This window comes from Erithacus rubecula (assembly GCF_903797595.1).
Source record: "Erithacus rubecula genome assembly, chromosome: 3".
NCBI classification, from domain to species: domain Eukaryota; kingdom Metazoa; phylum Chordata; class Aves; order Passeriformes; family Muscicapidae; genus Erithacus; species Erithacus rubecula.
Window position 1 is genome coordinate 20463496 of NC_136689.1, and position 18623 is coordinate 20482118.

At 42.1% G+C, this 18623-nt stretch overlaps 1 protein-coding gene and 1 long non-coding RNA gene across 2 annotated transcripts in view; one reads left to right on the forward strand and one right to left on the reverse strand.

The window, feature by feature from the left end:
* Positions 1–3087: 3087 nt before the first annotated feature.
* Positions 3088–9392, reverse strand: LOC306799997. The gene is made up of 3 exons (XR_013773731.1): positions 9021–9392; positions 7155–7294; positions 3088–3287 (listed from the first exon to the last, which is right to left on the reverse strand). It is a non-coding gene; the product is annotated as an uncharacterized lncRNA (long non-coding RNA).
* Positions 8092–18623, forward strand: part of NMT2 (N-myristoyltransferase 2) — a 33041-nt gene continuing 22509 nt past the window's right edge. Inside the window, exons 1-2 of the mRNA XM_079301710.1 lie at positions 8092–8382; positions 16794–16929. Coding sequence (XP_079157836.1) covers positions 8273–8382; positions 16794–16929 — 246 coding nt within the window. The 5' untranslated portion in view covers positions 8092–8272. The remainder of the gene's footprint in view (positions 8383–16793; positions 16930–18623) is intronic.

Sequence of the window (18623 nt, forward strand, 5' to 3'; positions counted from 1 at the left end):
AGGAAGGTCCGTCGTGAACCAAAAAGGCTTTTTTTTTTCTTTACAGGAATTAATCTGGGAATTAAAATTTATTATAGCTCAGTAATCAACTATCAGTAATCTGTAACTTGGAGCATGGTAGGGTCCATGCAGTGCATCCTTGGACTTGGTCAAAAGAGAACTTGGTCAAAAGAGAAGAGTGTCTGTTTACTTTTCTAAAAGGCATGCATCAGGGTTTTTCTGAATCAGAGCTGCAGTTTGGTCTCTTTTGCATTTGAAATTCAAGTTGTGGTATCTGCCACCTGGTGGTGAACTGCTTCTCCAGACGTGCTGTGTGTGGAGCACTTTATCATTTCAATATAAGCACAATTAATAACTCCAGTAAGGCCAGCAGGCAGCTGGCACAGGGTCATCAGTTGTTTCCTGGGCTTGCTGTCGGTCCAAGTGCAGAGATCCCTGGCAGCTGAGACACGCTGCCCAGCCTCTTTGCTGGGGGAGAATTCAGCTTATGACATTTCCATTCATATCAAAATGTATCATCACTGATGGCTCTGTATTCTGCCTTGTGAATAGCACATTTGATTTAGATTAAAATAAAATAAAAACAAACTTAACTACTGTTTCCAAAGTTGAGAAAAATAGGAGTGACTCAATTATTCTTTTCCTGTCCCTCTGCTTACAGACAGAAAAACTGTCAGGTTCAACACTAACCTTACTCATAATGCTAACCTTACTATTATTATTTGTGTGTGTGTGTATGTGTATATATATACAATCACACATTATTTAGAATATATATAATATTATGCTATATTATATGCCATGATAGATACATACCTACACTGTATTTTCTTATCTGCTATATTCATTCCTATTCCAAAACAGCTGGAATTGGAGTTTCAGGTGAACAAATAAGCAGCTGTCATGTGCAATTTTCAGAACAGAGGAGCATTTTTTATTACATTTACTCATGTAATTCCAACTGTTAAACTGAGACCAGGTACTGTCTTCTGTTTGTCAATAATAACAGAAAGGGTATCTAGTTATTTTCAGCTGTAATCCTCTGGTATCCACAGGTAATTACTTTGCAAACTGTGGCACATGCTCTATTAACACTTAACTGAAGAATTTCTTGTTTTATTGATGTGCTTTTCTTCTAGGAATGAACAGTGCCAGTTAGTTTGTTTGATCATTAAATAGCTATTCTGCCTTACAGCCAAGCGGAAGGAAAATGTGATGACAACAGGGAGGTACAAATTAAATACTTGTTTACAGGTTATTTTTGTAATTCTGTAGAGAAGGAGTTTTGTCCACATGACTAGAAAAACAGCCTCCTCAGTAAACCCAACTGAGGAATGCTCCTGACAGTCTTGTATTATAAAGGGAGGAAATAGTGCTTAAAATAATGCTGTGAGATGAGAAATCCCACTTTCAAAGGAATGGCTGGACCTGCTGCAGGAGAGGTTGGCCATCAAAACTGAAGGAACTTATTTAAAGTGGTCCTGTTACAAGCACTGTTTTTAAAAGGGTTTTGCTGATTTAGTGGTTACAGGAAATTTAAAAAGTTAGGAGATGAGAGAAGCTATAGGCCTTGGTTTCTCTCTCCTCCCTCTTCAAGGAATGTTGCTTCTATAAACCAAATTCCCTAATTCCACTTTCAGTTTTGTGCCATGCTGTGAGGCCACCACACATCAATGGGACATACAGTGTGACATCCTAAGATTAGACTTTTCAGTAAAGCTACTTTTAGGTAGGTGTTGGCAAGGGCAATCTTGTTTCTATCTGTGCCATTTGCTCTAACTTGTATTTGCAATCCTGCATTAAATAAGACAATAAAAATGAGGTAAGCCAAACATGATAGCCAGGTTCCCCCAATGAGAAATGTATTTGTCTTGACAGCTGAACTGATTTTTCATTCCTTGAAATCCTTGAAGGTATACTAACATAAGTGTGTGTGTGCACTCACGTGCATGGACACACATTCACATGTATGTACATAAGTGCATTTAATATAAAAGCTGGTTTAAATACTGGTTTCAGCATTTCAACATCAAGCAATGGGAAGTGAAGGTCGCTCGCCCAGACTGACTGGAAGAACCAGCATGAGAGCCCATAAAGGCCTGTATTAATTAACTTAATTGTCCTTGTGGTCTGACATTGCAGGGTCAAAACCATGCTTGATGCTGAGTTTCTGCTGTATCTCCAACTTCCACAGGATTTATTCACACTTGCCTTCTAGCCTAGACCTGATGTATAAATTTTGTGATTAAAGCTTGTCTAGTATCTGTATTTTAAGTAAGTTGCAGTTGTTGCACTCTTGACAGAGTCTTTTTTCTTTCTTGCAGAGTTGTAAAATTTAGAAGGGTAAAAATCTTACAGTAAAATCTTTAAAAACTCTGCATAGAAATTGAAGCACTACAATAGAGTCTGATTTTCCATTGTCTTCATAGGAAAGACACTATGAGACACTTCTTAGTTCAGTATAGTTCTCCATGCCAAAAGTGTGCATGGTTCAGGAACCATGCTATTAATCTGTTTCCATGCTGTTAATCTGTTTCTAACCACCCAGAAGGCACATCTGTCACAGGACAGAATTCTTTTTTCTTTGTGGGTAAAGAACTAAATGAAACAGAAAAAAAAAGAAATCTCTAAAAACTTTCATTTTGGAAAAACTACTGAAATGGTCAAGAGTTAAAGAAAAATTCATGTATCTATTGCTCCCTTCTTCCAGAATGAGGGAAATAAAGCTGCTTGGCTGTACCTGCAGCCTCCTTGCAAAGAGGAGGAAACAGCAGGCACATTGATTGGGGGAAGTGTAAAAGGCTAGTGGGAGAACTGATTGCAGAGCTGAGGGGAGTAAATTGGATTGATTTGGAGATTGGATGGGCAGAAGTAATTGCTGAGTATCAGTCAGAGCTCCTGCAGTAGCTGTGTCAACACTCTTTATCAAAAAATCTGTCACCACCAATTCTCAGTGTCTTGGTTTAGGGTAAATTTGGGAGGAAACCTCTGAATGGGGTCCCTCTAGGAAACAGATTTAAGCAGTCCCTCCCCCAACTGGTTCGGGGAAAAAATTTCCTCAGAGAGAAGTAGAAAAGAACCTATTTAACAGGCAAAGCACTCCCCAGCGCAAAAATGAACAATACCAAACAGCAAAACCTCTCTCTGCTCTGAAGAGATGACAAATTCAGAAGAGTCCCTCCCATGGGTCACAGCTCAGCACACTCAGGCTGTTCTCAGTCCCTCCAGCGCTGGGAAATGCCCAGGCCAGGCCTGGTGGGCCACAGGTGTGAGCTACCAGTGCTCTTCTGGGTTTTCAGTCCAGAGCAGGTTCAAACAATTCCACAAAAAAGGAAAAAAAAAACCAGTTTAGGGAACTTCTTTGCCTCAGGTAGCCAGAAAAACTAACCAAAAGGAAAGGAGAGTTCTCTCCTGCCCACTGCAGACAACCCAGTCTGTGTGAAGGATGTGGGGGAGCAAGTGCAGACTCTGATAACAAACTCTGCACCTCTTCTCTCCCCCTTCCCTCCTGGAACCAGTCATAAAGCTGCAGAACTCAATATTCAGCACTAACAGAACAGACGATTGGGGATATACAAGCATCGTAAAGTCACCCCAAGACATTCATTCAACACACATAGTTTGAGAAGGGTCTCAAAATAAAAAGACATAAAAATGCAAAATATGTATATATTTGTAATAATAATTTAATTGTTTGCTCTGATTATTAAGTATTTTTTACCTTTTGGGGCTAGAGACTCTAGGAACTGAGGAATTGAGCAGTGCTGGAACCAGTTTGAACCTGTGTTTGAGGCAAGTCTTGTATCTTGCTTCCAACAATCATAAAAAACAGATGCTTTCAAAAACTGAAATCTCTACTAGCAATAATAACAGGATGAAAGTGTTTCTATCCTTATCACTTATACCTTTAAGCAGAAAGGTTTATGTTTATCATACACATTTCTTCAATGCTCTGATATGTTTTCACTATGTATGTAAATGCCTAACCCTCTTCAGTGCTGTATGGCCCTTGCCAGTGCAAGCACCAGCATGGAGAAGTAGATGGTTCTGTGCAAAGGTAAGCTGTAAAATAGAAGAGGATAAGGTATGAGGTGCATTTGAAAATGGAATAAAAAAAAGATGAATGAGAATGAAGCAGAAAGAATGGGATACTCTTGAGAATTCATGTCCCCAGTTTGACCACTGCAGTCAATAAAGGCATCAGCAAGAGGGCTGTGGGAACAGGTGAGGCTGCAGCTCCCCAAGCAGGGTATGCAGGGGGGGCTAAAGGGAGGCTAAATGGAGATAGAGAGGGTGAGACAAATCATAAAGACCAGAGATGTGATCTCACATTGATAAAGGTGAGCAATACGTGGGATCACAAGCTCATTTCCTTCTCAAACCATTTCTACTTCTGCTGTTGTTAACTGTAACAAGTATGCAGAAGTGTTTTGGTGCAATTGTTCTGTTTATTTTCAATCTTGTTCTTTTATCCTTGCCTCTCATTCAGAATTGAGGAAGATAGTATTTAAGTTTTCATAAAGAGCAGCCAATTAGAAAAAATAAACAATGTGATGTAGTACTAGTAGACACTTGAATGAACCAAAGTCTAAATATATTTGTTTGCTCAATAACTTTGTAATGCTAATTAGAAAAATAGGGGGAACACTAAAATATTAGCTAATTTTCAAATTGGACCAATTTTGCTTTCAGTTCACAAGATTAAAAATGTTTACATCAAGTTGCCACTTGCAATTCAAATCCATTTTAAATGCCATGAATATTTCACTGTGGTGTGTAAAGTTAGTAGCAGTCCTATGATTGCATGAAAATTGTAAACACTTTTCTTCTGCAGTGTTTAAAACTCAGACCTCATAGACTAATCAGATGATGCCAATAGTCTGAATGCTGGATTATATATCAGCAGCTGACTGGGATGTAATTAATATGTGTTGCTAGGCAGGTAAACAAGTCTGGGTTATGCCTGGCTGCATGAGGGAAACAGTATCTGTGCCTGGCTGGCTTTATTCAGTCGCAGAAGAGCACGGAGAAGCCTGGTCCAACCCTGCCCACGTACTGCACAGTCTCATCCAGTTCATCCAGTCCCTGTACACTCCTGGGAATTTAGGCTTTCCAATCCCTAGTATTTCTTACTGCCAAGCTTAGATGGCTCCTCCCTCACTAACCTAGTTCTTGTGAACTCATGCTGCCCACCAAGATGCCCAAAGTATTTGAGTGCTTGTAGGGTTTCATTTCAAGTCCTGGAGTTTCCTCTGGCAGTCAGCTAGGAAAAAGTTAAACACAGCAATGGCAAAGTTCATTTGTGCATCTGGACCTATGCTCATACATGCATTTGAGGTGGCTCAAAGTATCTCTGAATTGTAGACACTGGTTAATTTTGTGTAGCCATGACAGACCCATGACTGCTTCTGTTATGGAAAACTGGGGACAGACAGAACCCACAAGGTATAATGGGGAAAGATGCAGAAAGCTGAGATTTATGATGGTGTGGAAACTGGAAACTGCTCTGTTCTTTGGTGCCTGATAGTAGTAGGAGCAGCAAGACAGAGCTACACCTGAAGTCATTTATTTGCCTTTCTCTCTTCCTTTTTTCCAGTTAGTTGCCATAAGCAACTGGGTATTTTGTCTACATCTAGCAGCAAACCTTGAGTCATTACTAAGCTCCTATGAAAATAACCAACTGATGAATAATTCATGACATGCTGGAAGTATTTTAATTGATTTTATGATATGCTATTTAGTATTAAGTGAAGTGTATCTCCTGCAAAGGAAGTCTATTTTCTTTTGTTAATAATTTTTTTAGCTTTTGTGCAAAATGGCTGTGCTTTCTTCTTTACAATCTCCATAAAATAAAAAGCTTTTGCTTTTATCTTCCCTGTACATCTAGGAAGAGGTCTTTTTTATCAGTTAAAAATAGCAAGTTTGCACCTTCACAAATACAAACTCTTTATCTGGTTGAGTTTAAACATTTCTGATGGGTTTTGATGGTCTGCTTAGACTGATGTGAGTCTGTGGGTTGTGTCTGCAGTACTGGCGTGCAGCGTTTTGGAGGGTTCCTGGATATGCCCACATGCAACAGCAGAGATCTTGGAAATACAGATGCCAACAGGGAGCTTTTTCAGGCACAGCAGGTGCTATGTTTGCTGCTTGCTGTACTAATGTAACATACTCCAATAACTCTCTGTGGCTGAGAATCTGGGCTCCTGAAATTCAGAGGTACATTTTTTCACCTTGCTGCTGTATTTTTGGAAGACAACTATACATGTGATAGTCAGCATCTATCAAGTAGTGTAATTGCCGAGCAGTGTCTGCAGTGTAAATTTAAATCCACTGGGAATATGTCTTATAATTTCAGAAATGCAAAGCTACCTCAGAAATCCACAGTTCAGGACAGGTGCTTAACCCTCACTTCTGGTGAACTTCTCTACTTGTGGTATAAGCAAAAGTTGCATCTTCATGAAATGCAAAGCACAATCCAGCGCTGTCATTTGACCTTGCAATGGTTGATCCTGGATAATAATCTCAGGATATCAACTGCATTATGCTTAAGGTTATTCTTCACACATGCTATGAAGTACAGAATAGCAGCCGTTCTGCAGCTATAGTTCCCTTTCCAGGGAGAGTGCCTAGCAGAGTAGCTTGCTGGGAGAAATTCATATTGCCTCTTCAATTGACTATATGAAATGCAAGAAGAGTCAGAATCCAGGCTTCCTGTACTCTATTTGCCTCAATGAAGTGAGGAAAATTGTGGTAAAGAAGACAGGGAAATCTACAACACAGTGATTCAATACAGCTGTTTAGTCATTGACATACTGTTCTTCACTTTCTCTTACAAAGTATTGTGAGGGGGGGAAAAAAATCATTCACAATCACTAGATTAACTTTTATCCAGGCTACAGGACAACTCCACAATTGCTTTTTGGTATTGAAAACTATTGGGTATTGCGCCTTTGTTTTGAGATGTCCTTTCTCTCTTATGCATTACAACTGAATGAAGGTTTCCTCTTAAAGGTCATTTCAACGTGTAGCGGCATGATAAAAACATTTTCCCTCTTAACTACTACGGGCTTGACACTGAGAGGTCATACTTGGCCAAGTGTAAATTACAGACTCCATTTCATGTATTTGAATCACAAGTTCCTGTGGCAACTCACAAGTTGCAAAGGACCAAGTGCAGTGGGACAAAGGGCAGCCAGCCCCAGGCTAGCGCTCAGTACACAGACAGGGTTTGACAGCTGGAAGGACATTTAGCTTTCTTCTGTTGGTCAGCGAGATCTTTTACTTGACATGTCACCTGCAATACATGACAAAGTATGATGCCACCTCAAGTGAAAAATGGAAGAAAGTAATCCAGATCAAACTTTAAACAGGGCAGAACCAATAGCTTCCTCACATTAAATTGCTCTCAAGGGTGCAAAGATAAAGAGAAATTACAGCTGATGCACCCTATTCTTATCGTTTAATGTGGTGTTTGGCAGCACTGCCAAACCAAGAAATTCTGGATCTCATTCAGAAAGCTTGATATGACCCTGGAAATTGCAACAGTTCAAATGCTTAACACAAGTTGCTCTTTATTTGTTTTCCTGGGTATAAATTGTTATCATTCAATTCCAAGTTTTCTAGCATACAGCTTGTAGAAATACAAAGGCCTTTGGGAAAACAGCTTCCAGTTTGTTGCCATAAGCAACTGGGTATTTTGTCTACATCTAACAGCAAACCTAGAGTCACTACTAAAGCTCTAACGAGACCTATGAAAATAACTTGGGCGTCCGAGTGTTTATGGTGAGAAGGAAGCACGGGGAGCCGGCCGAACGGGCGGCGATGCTGCCGGGGCCCGGCGGCTGCAGGCCCGGCCCAAGGGGCTCCGCGGGACGGAGGCGCCGGGGCAGCGCTCGGCTCTCCGCGGCGGCGGGGGCAGCGCCCACGGACGGGACCCCGGGGCCGCAGAGGGCCGAGGAAGCCGCACGCACGCCGGCATGAGGGGGCCAGTGCGGGGCCGGGCCCCGCAGCGGCACCGCCCGCGTGTACCGGGCTGGGCTGCGCTGGGCAGCGCCGGGCGGGTCGGGCGCGGAGCGCTCCCCACACGGCCCCGCCCCGGTGCCCGCGGGTGGCGGGAGCGGCCGGGCAGCCCCGGCGGCCGCCGCCTCCTCGGCCCCCGGCTTTGGCGCGGGGAGGGACCGCAGCTAGAGGGAGCTGCTCCGGACCGCGTCTGCCCGTGCGCCCCGGTTCTTTCACAGGCTCCCCCGCCCCTCCCCTCCCTCCTTCCCCCGTGATGGCGGAGGACAGTGAGTCCGCGGCCAGCCAGCAGAGCCTGGAGCTGGATGACCAGGACACCTGCGGCATAGACGGCGACAATGAGGAGGAGACCGAGCACGCCAAGGGGTAGGAGCGCGCTTGGGAAGCGGGCACGGCTCGGAGACGCAGCTCCGTGCCCTTCGCCGCGGCAGAGGCCGGGCTGGAGGTGCCGGGCCGGGCTCCCCCGATGCCCGGCGCGGTCCCTCGGCGGGGCGGGTGTGGCGGGCGCTCCTGCCCGCTGGCGGGCGGCCTGCGCGGCCCGGCCTGGCCCGGCTCATCCGCGGCGCCTGCGCCGGGCCGCCCGCGGCCGAGCGGCCCCAGCCCGGGCCGCCTGCCGCCGCAGCGTGCGGGGTGGGACGGCCCTGCCGCCCGGCCCGGAGTCCCGCAGCCTCCTGCCCGTGAGGGAGGAGGCGGGATGCCGGGCCCGGCCCGAGGTGGGGGGGCGGCGGGGCCGGCACTTCCGCGCCGGACACCGGCCTTGAAATCGTGCTGTATAAGCGAGGGCAGACCCTGCCTTCTTGTTGGCGCTTTTAGGGCTTGGGGGCGTTTCTGGGTATTTGTGGCCGTCAGGAAGCCGCCTGTAGCGGGGAGATGCCCCCGTGTCCCCCCGGTGGTTCCGGGTGGTTCCAGCTGAGCGGCTCCCGCGGGCCGCTCCGCGCTCATCCACACCCACACCCTCCGCCCGGGCATCGTCTGTGTCAGCCTGTCCTGCAGACACTCCTCACCGTCACCCATTGTCCTCCAGGAGATGGTACCTGCAGATCCACACTGCGGAGAGCAGAGCGCGTGTTTTAGCACGGCGGTAGCCGGGGCAGACGCTGTTGTCTGGTTGTAGTTCCTTCCCCGCTAATCTCGCGTCTCAGATCTTCCCACGCTGAGGATCAGGCGGTGTTTGCAGTTGCCTGGGGAGCTGATGGGAGAGGCAGCCAGATAGCTGCGGCCCCTGACACCCGGCCGCTGCTGGGCTGGCTGCTGCCTGCAGTGAGGCTCCGTCCGGACACGAGGTGCAAAGGTTCTGACTTGCTCTGCAGGCTTTTGGGGCAGGGGAGTAGGAGGGATGTGTTTCAAAAGTCGACTTCATTTGATTTTTTTTTTTTTCTTTTTCCTTTTTGAGGGGCTAGAAACGTGATTGCAGAGAAGGCGCTTTGTTGTCGCAGCTAGGAGTGGCTGGAGTAACCTAAAATAGAACTAGGTTAATCTATACAGTGCTACACAAATGTCTTCCTCCTGAGTTTGTGACTGATCTGCTTCAGACCCTTCCTGTAGGTGACTGTTGTTTGAGGGTATACTCTATTGTCTCCTGCCCCCAGGATTTGGTTGACAACAATTTTAAATTGTGGCAAGAGAAATCTAAGAGACTTTGGAGGGCTGACTTGTGTAGAAGCAGGAAGGGGAAAACTTTGATGCTCTCTGTTTTGTCACTGAGTTAATGGCATGCACGCTAAAATAATTGCATCAGAAATAATTACAGTAGTATAAATCTGGGATATTAAAAGGGACAAAATAGTGTTGCATTATCCTGTGGCTTTTGTTACATTTGTTTCAGTAAACGTGTCACATTTGGTGATTCCCAAATAAGTGAAAGTCCTAAGAGCAGAGAGTTGTTACTTATTGTCCTTCATAGGAACCGACCTAGCATGCTAGTGGGGATTGTTCGATAGCTAGGTAATGCCTGTTGAGAATGCATTCGGGCTGTATTCCCACCTGAGTTTCCTCTGCCGTCAGTCTGTGCGTGTGCCCGGGCTGGAGCTGCCCTGTGCAGCGTAGCTCCGCGTGTGGCTGTGCTTGGGCTGCACTGACAGCGAGCGCAGTGTGGAGGGAGCAGCCAGGGAACAAAGAATTGCACTTCGGGGTGTTCTGAATCACAGCTTGCTGCTCTACTCCAGCACGGGCCTCACTGCTCTCTAAGGGACTCCAGCTGTAGCCTGTATGGTCTTCCACCCAAAACTTGTTTTTGTTGAATATCCCAGATATATTTTAATGAGTATTTTTTAAAAGCTGCTTTGTGTTTCTGTGAATAAGAGAGTGAATGTTTTTGAGTAATATGAAGTTTAGTTAAATTCGTGGTAAATCATTCCACTAGAAAAAGCCTCTTAAGTATTATTATCTGTTGCATGAAGTCTTGAATTACTTGCATTAACTCTTGAATTACTTTGTTTTCCTGTAATCTTTGAAAAATCTTGTTTGCTACTCTTTGTCTGCAGGCTGAAATACTCAAACGGATTCCAGCAAATGAAAGGAAAAAAATCTCACAGCAGAGCATGCAAGATCTACCCTTGATCTGAGAGATTAACCCATAGTAATAGGAGCCTAATTAATTATTACATGTTTTCTCCTAGTCATTGTATATTAATTCTTGAGATAACTTTAAAGTTTGCTTCAAGCTTTTAGATTAGGTTTTATATACTTAAGCATTTATGAGCATCCCAACTACTTGAGACTATGACTGTGTCAAGTGACTTGCTAAATTCTGCATGGTCTCTATTGCAGTTGATCAGTATTTAATCTGTTTTAGCCTGCACTTTTTTAGAAAGAGACAGAATATTGTGTGTCAGTTTCTACTGGATTGCCATGTAAATTCAGTTAATTTCAAGGTGTTTCTTGACATTTGAAAATAGGTCCTTAGAATATTAGGAAACACAGAAAAACACAGGAAAACACAGGAAAACAAGACTTTTAGATATATATGGCTTTTATTGTTTGGTTTGGGTTTTTTTTTAATTTGAAGGGTTTTTTTGTGCTTGAGCACTGTATGAGTGCAGCAGAAAATAACCATTTTATAGCTCTCAACTGTGCAAATGTCTTTGTCCTCTGATTCTGCTCCTGTTTTGTAGATGCAGGATTATGTATGTTGTGTGACTCATTGCTGTTTTCCTGTTCTGTAGTTTGCTCCTGCTAGAAGCATTATGCTGTATTTGTTCTGTATTGTAATAAAGTGTGGTTTACCAAATATCTTTGTTAGTGGTATGTAGAAAAAAATGTGTTTGTTGCACCTGGATCTGCCCTGCTAAACTTATCCTTATAAGGTCTCTCACATTCTAAATTGCTCCTTATACTCATTTCCAGAAAGGCCTTGGGTACAAAACAGTAAGTAAACACATGAGAAAAAGGTATGACCTTTAAACAATTCCCCCATCCCTCACAAATTATTTGCTTTGAATGTTTTAGTAGTATACCCCTATAATTAATGTCAAAAAAGGCCAGCTTTGTAATGAGTAGTACTTTTAGATTTTAAAAAGAAGCAAATATTTTAAGGTAGTGGAAGCAGTGCTTGTTTTTAGCAGGTGAGTTTTACATCTCGAAGTACAAATTACAGTCTTGAAGGATGAGGCAGAGGAAACATGCAGATCTGAGGAATATTCTTGGGTTAGGATTTAAGGTATTGCTGCTAGCTTTTTGTGCTAAAAACATTCAATTCTCAAGTACTGAAAGGTATACAGATGAAGTCTTCATGCAGAGAGATTGTGTGTGGTGGCAGTTTGTTAGTAAGTGGAATTTGAAGGGCATAGACCCTTCTGGTCAAGACTTTTCTGTATTGTCTTGGAGTGGTGGTAGTTTCTCACAGGAGTGAGAAAGCCCTCTGCACCTAAACCTGCATTTTCTTTATGAACCAAAGACAGCCCTAGTATAAATAATACTGCTTTAAAATTTTTTGAAGTCTTTCCCATATACATGGGACCTGATTTTTGTGATCTGTGTAACATCTTCAGAAATGCAGCTTTGCAACATCACTTACTTACAGAGAGAGAAGTACTGTGAAGGCAAGAACCCCACACAGGCCTTTGCAGTTTAAAAATAAACATCTGAAGTACATGTTTGGTTTTTAAATTTGAGAAATTGCTAACTTAAAATTACCGTTCCATGTAATTTAAAACAGATGTTGATATTACAAAAGGTTGTTTCTGCTAAAGCAGAATTTAGTGTTCAAAAAGGAAATTAAAATAATAGTGGCAATTAGTCAGTAAGGAAGATAATCTCAAACCAAGGGAACCAAAACAGTCTGACCACCTGAACAGGGTAATTGTCATGCTCCTGATTTTTCCATCTCAGCTTTTCATGGATTTTCTCTGAGCTTCATAAAGTAAATTTCTCCACCTTTGCCACACTTCTCCCCAAATGCAGTAAGTATTCCCATTTTACAGTTTAAAAAAACCCAATCCAACCAAAACAGCACCACATGCAGGGAGAAGGAAGAGTATTTTTTTCCCACATCTATGCAAAACACCAGATGTGTGTACATAAGTGGAAAGGTATGTGGGTGGGATCATGGGCTTGCATTTGTGACTTGCAGACAAAATCATGAAACCATAGACCTAAGTGGCTCTCTTGGAGTCCTATCCACAACCTGTTTCTGGGGCAAGGTTAAGTAATTTGGGGCAGAATATGGTCTTTTGACCCTTCTGTCTCAACTGAATTTTGATTTGCACGTCACTTTTATTCTGACCTCACCTTTTTCTTATTCATCAGACTTAAAAAAATTGTCATTGAGCATGCAGTTAAAAATATCTTAGACTGTGCCTGTACTTAGGTATAGCTGAACCTCAGTGTATAGACTTACCTTCTGTTAAATTCTCCTGGTATAAGTGTGTCTCCACTAGACTGACACAGTCAAAATCTTCCTAACAAAATCGTCTAACATTGAATGTATTTCTTTGTGTTATCTGTTGTGGTCTGTGTGGCAGGCTGGTCTGGGGCAAATGTGTTGATCTGATGAGTGAAAAGGTCATGTTTCCTGACCTGCCAACTTGACATGGCAGCACCCTAAGTTCTGTATGGTTTTTTCTGCTTCCCATGTGGGACCTGCTCTCAGAGTTGTGTCACTTTACAAGTGCAGGGTAGTTTGAAAAAGAGATTTTACGCTTAAAGGTCAACTTTCATAAAAATGGGGAACTTTTTTCCTCCCACGCTTCTAAGTGTGAGATGTGCTTCAATGTGTCATCATATAGGTATATGTGACCAGACAGAGAATTCAGATCTTAGTACACAGAAATGTCAGAGAAAAGCTTTTAGTAGGAGCCTTTGGTTTTGATCTTGTTACCTTTGCATATCCTTCATTCTGTCAAGTCCAGTGTAATTACTACAAGTTGAGTAACGAAGTTTCTCCTTTCTCAGCCATTTTCACTCCCAGTTTTAGAGCCTTTCAGTTCTTTTCAAACTAAAGCATGAGAAGGAGACAAAAAATGCTGAGATGTTTTGATTTCACTTCTGCCCTGATTTGCTTGGTATCTCTGGTTGCAACTTGTGTTAGACAAACCTATTTACTGAGTAGAAGGTTCTGTGTGCTGCCTGCTGCCAAATATCTGTGTTGCTGGCGTGCCTAAATAGCAGGATGAGTAGAACTCTATTTAAATCCTCTTTTTACATTGTGTGGACTGTAACAGTAAAAAATAAACTGACCCAAGCAGGAGACTGTGCATAAATAACTGCTCAGAATCATCCCTGGGTAACCTGTCAGACAGAGATACCAGTATTTATTTCGCAACAGACAGTGGGAAAGGTTTAAACCTGAAGGTCATAAACCAATGACTGGGATTTTGGAAGATTAAAAAAAACACCAAAAAACAAACAAAAAAACCAAAACAAAACAAACAACTCCAACCCCCTCCCCCCCCAAAAAAAACAAAAAAAACAAAAAAACCAAAAAACAAACCCCTGAGTAGTGTAGTTTAAACACCACATATATTTTACAGCAATTTACTTTTGTCTTCCTGCTTTCCCAGCTGAAGAATATGTGTTTCTGTATGAAAAAGATCTTGAATAAGTCAAAGAACAAACTATGATTGTCCTGGTAAAAGTGTGGTTTAACTGAGGATAACATTGGTAAAGCTTGACAAAGCTGATTTTTCTCCGTAGCTGCCAAACTTTTTTTTTTAGTTGAATCGTTCATTATTTCACCAAAATAAATAAAACATTGACCCCGAGGTAATCCTAGTGAGCAAAATTCCCCTGTGGTGTATGTGACGCCGGATCCTCCTGAAAGACAAGAAGACAAGTGAGCTGCACTGGTGCAGCTTGGGGCTCAGTGCCTGTGAGGGTGTCTGTTCAAGACAGTGTTTGCTCAAACTCCAAATAGCCTGATGTGCAGCACACAAGCCCTTGGGAGCCAGCTCAGGGACACAGCAGCATCATTTGTTTGCTATATGTGAAGTGTTACAGGGAAAGACAAGTTTGTGGGCAATTGCAGAAAGTAAAAAAATACTTCCTTAAATGAATCTCAGCAAAGGTGAAATCACTTTCCCTAGTATTTTTATCTCAGTTTTGCCAGATAGAGGTGGTGAGGTCCTAGGTCTTGTAGACATGTGAGATTTTACTGTTTCATATTTATAACAACTTGCCAGGCTTTGGGGTCTGTTCTGCATTTAAATTCTGTACAAAATGTCAGCTTGGTACCCTGGCCTTCAGATAGATTTAAATTTTGTTTTTTTAAACGAGTCAACACTGTGCCCAGGTGGCCAAGGAAGCCAATGGCATCCTGGCTTGTATCAGACAGTGTGGCCAGAAGAATCAGGACAGTGATTGCACCCTTATACTTGGACTGGTGAAGCCACACCTGGAATCCTGGGGCTGAAGAGTAAGTCCTGTGAGGAGCGGCTGAGGGAACCGGGGTTGTTTAATCTGGAGAAAAGGAGGCTCAGGGAGGATCTTCCTGCTCTCTACAACTACCTGAAAGGAGGTTTTAGCTGAGTGAGGGTCAGCCTCTTCTCCCAGGTAACAAATGACTGGACAAGAGAAAATGGCCTCACCTTGCACCAGGGGAGATTCAGATTGGATGTGATAAAAAAATCTCTTCACCAAAGAGGTTATTGAGTATTGGTAAAGGCTCCCCAGGGAAGTGTTTGAGTCACCATCCTAGGGGGTATTAAAAACCTGTGCAGATGTGGCACTGAGGGATACATTATTGTAGTGGACTGGGGTTAATGCCGGGCTCAATGTTCTTAAAGGTGTTTTCCAACTTAAGTGCAGTGGTTCAATGAAATTGTGATTCATTATGGATTGTGTAGGTAATCTAGGAGTATGCTTATTCTGCAATGAAAGAATAGGTGTCACTTACACAAGTCCATCTTCTGTTTCTGCAGCCTTCTAGTAAATGCTTCAAACTCTCTTATCTCTCCAGTGTGTTTGGTCTGCTTTACTGTCATCCACTGAGTAGCAATTTGGTCCAGAGGCTGTGGCATTTACAGCTCTCTCTTTCTGGGAGCATAACCCAGTGTAACCTTGAATGTTAAGGACTTTTTGAGATTGATCTTTCACTATAGACTATTCTAAAATACAGTAATGATCTTGCAAAAATCATTCTTTCCTTAGTTGCACTGTTTGATTAATTGCAGGCTTTGGGCCTCCCAACTGGAGGGAGGGTGTTTTCTTGACAATATCAGCTCAGACAAGGTATAGATGCTAAAACTGGTCATCATAATCTTGAAAGTGAGCATTTTACAGAAAATAATATGTCCCTTGAAAATGTGCTGATTGTAATAACTTTAATTATGTTCTTCTGATTTTTCTTTTGGTCAGTGTGATACCTGGGGTTGTTCCCCCTCCAGGATTAAAAGAAGCAATTGTTTGTTGCATTGACTTTTTTTTCCCAGTAAAAAAACACCCAAGCCCCCCAATCTCTGATATCTGTCTTAAGTTCCATTATGTTTGTAAAATTTTGCTGAGAGATTAGCCCCTTGAAGACAATTTAATGTTAACTGACTCATTGCCTTCGTATTTTCGTTCTGTCTGAGAGTTGCCGACACATCCCACACTTTGCAAATTCTGATCTAATCTTGATTCTATATCTTGATTATTTGTTAAATAAAAATCTCCTCTAAGAATAATTTAGGTTATCAATAATCAAAATATATCAGACTCCTTGAGTGCAATTTTTACTTTGTTGCTGGGGCTTTTTAATTAAAGTTAACCTCATTGTACTTATTGTTTTAAAGCACAAATACTTGGTTGGTTTTGTGTTGTCTCTTGCTGGGATTTCAGCAAGACTTTCATTGCAGTTTAAGTTAGGAACAAAGTTTCCTGAAAACAGAATGTTTCATCTGGATTCTTCTCAAGGATGCGTCTGGTGGTTGAGCATGAAGGAGAAAAAGTATTGGGGCACTAATAGTTACTGGGTTTCCAAGGGTGTTACTTTCCTCAGTTCCCATACTTTCTTGTGTTCCTCCAAGCAGTTGAATTTGGTAATTTTGTGTTGGTGCTGGGTAATAGATTGGAGAAGAGCACTGGTTTCTATGTAGTGTCACAATTTGACATGAGTATGTCAAAATGCATGATTGTGCTGGTGTCAGAGTATAAGACAAATGAGACAGCACTTGCAGGAAGTTTTTTATCAGTGCTCTCAGTTCCTCTCTTCCTGCCTTTCTTTCTGCTGCCTTTTCTTTACATTCAAACTGCTGTTAGATTTTTCATGTCAAAATGCTGGGTTTTCCATATTTAACTTATTTTAGATTTGAGGCTCAGTGGTATTGATTTTTCTCATTGCACATTCTTTGAATCTCTGGCAGAAGTCCTGGAGGAGATTTGGGAGCGAAGAAGAAGAAAAAGAAGCAGAAGAGAAAAAAGGAGAAGCCAAATTCTGGAGGCACCAAATCAGATTCTGCATCTGACTCCCAGGAGATTAAAATTCAACAACCTTCAAAAGTAAGAGGCTGGTTCTGTTTTAATTTGTGCTTGCTTTCTAATTTATTTTTAATTTGTGTGTCGCTTGTTGTAAAAGTGAGTTGGTAGTTCTGCCTTAGCATGTGAAAATTAAGCAAATGGTTCCTGTCCTGAACAGAGGGAAGCAAGCCAAGACCTGGTATTTTCAGAGCTGTGGTCACCACTGTGGTGGTTCTGTGAGAAAGGCAGAGGAGATGTTTTGTCTTGTTAGAACTCAGGCTAGTGACAGGTTTATTGCACAGAATCATAATCTGCAATGATAATGATTTCAAATAGATTTTGTATTTGATGAATTGCCTTTAGTTTTTAGCCACCATCTAATTAGGCTTAATGCAGTTTTGGTCACTTGTGCAGCATGAAGCTCTCTCAGCAGCAGCAGCAGGAGGGAAGGTGAGCCTGCTGTGCTAACCAGAGTCTCTTTAGGGCAAGCGAGCAGCATGTATTGGTATACAAAATTCAGTAATCTCAAAAATGGAGATACAGGCTGAAGAAAATTTTTGCTGTCAGAAATGCCTCCACTATAATTAAGAATGGAAAATTGCTTGAGGGAATATACAGTCCTTGTGGACTTTATGATAAAATAGCATTGTCTGTGTGCTTTTGTATATCATGTTCTGAATGAGCAGTGAATAACATGATGTAGTGGCTTTTTAGCATACAGCTTTTATCCCAAGAGAAAACTGAGTCCAAGAACTAAAGTTTGTAAAACTAACAAAGTTTGTGGATCGTTGAGCATATTGAGGTAATTATATTTGCTTTATCTGATTTTTTTGGAAAATTTGGAGAATTTTACACCATTGTACCAACTTCATACGATGTAATCTTGGTCCTGTAAGATTTGTCAAGTACATTGGGGCTACCATCTAATTTTAGGGGAAAAAGATTGTGTTCTGGTTCATTAGCATAGTGATAGATTTTTGTGTTGCCCCTCTAGATTTTCTTGGTGTTACCCTGATTGTTTTGAATGCACACATTTGGCCACAGGGGACACTTCATAATAGTAGAGAGATTTTAAATACTTCTTTCCCACATGTTTCGATACTGCCTTTCTGTAAAACACATCATGAATTAGTAATACAGGAAGACTGCAAATGATTCACAAGTATTTTCACTCTCTTACAACAGGCATGAGGTAAATTTTTGTGTTTACATAAAGGCATAATTCATTGCTATAGTATCCCATGAGTTTCTTGATTTTCTGCTGACCAAGCTTATTGTTCCATGTGTTGCCACTAATTGCATTAAACAGAAGCTGCTTCATGCTGTTTCTGCTTTTGTGTGCAAGATTTTAGTCCTGCACCTTGTAGCCTTGCTCACCATTTCTCTGATGTGATGTGTTGTACAAATGTGGAAGCCTATACTTGTCCTAAGTTGTGTACTTAGAGTGGCACGGCTCATGATTGTTTTGCTGACACAAGTTTAGTCAGTTTGTTAGCAGTGTTACAAAATTTTCTATTTTATTGGCATAAAGAAAAAGTTCTTATATAAGTCTTTCTTTCAAACTCTAGGCAGCTAAACCACTTTACTCTTCTTTTAAGTCTTTCACTTTTCTCTAGTCACAAATGCAGCAACATTGCTGGGAGGGGCTATTTTGCATTCTCTGCTGTGTTGCAGGCCTGTCTTAGACAACCATTCTGTTTTAGATTTTTTGAAAGCAGACTGCTGATCTGGATTAG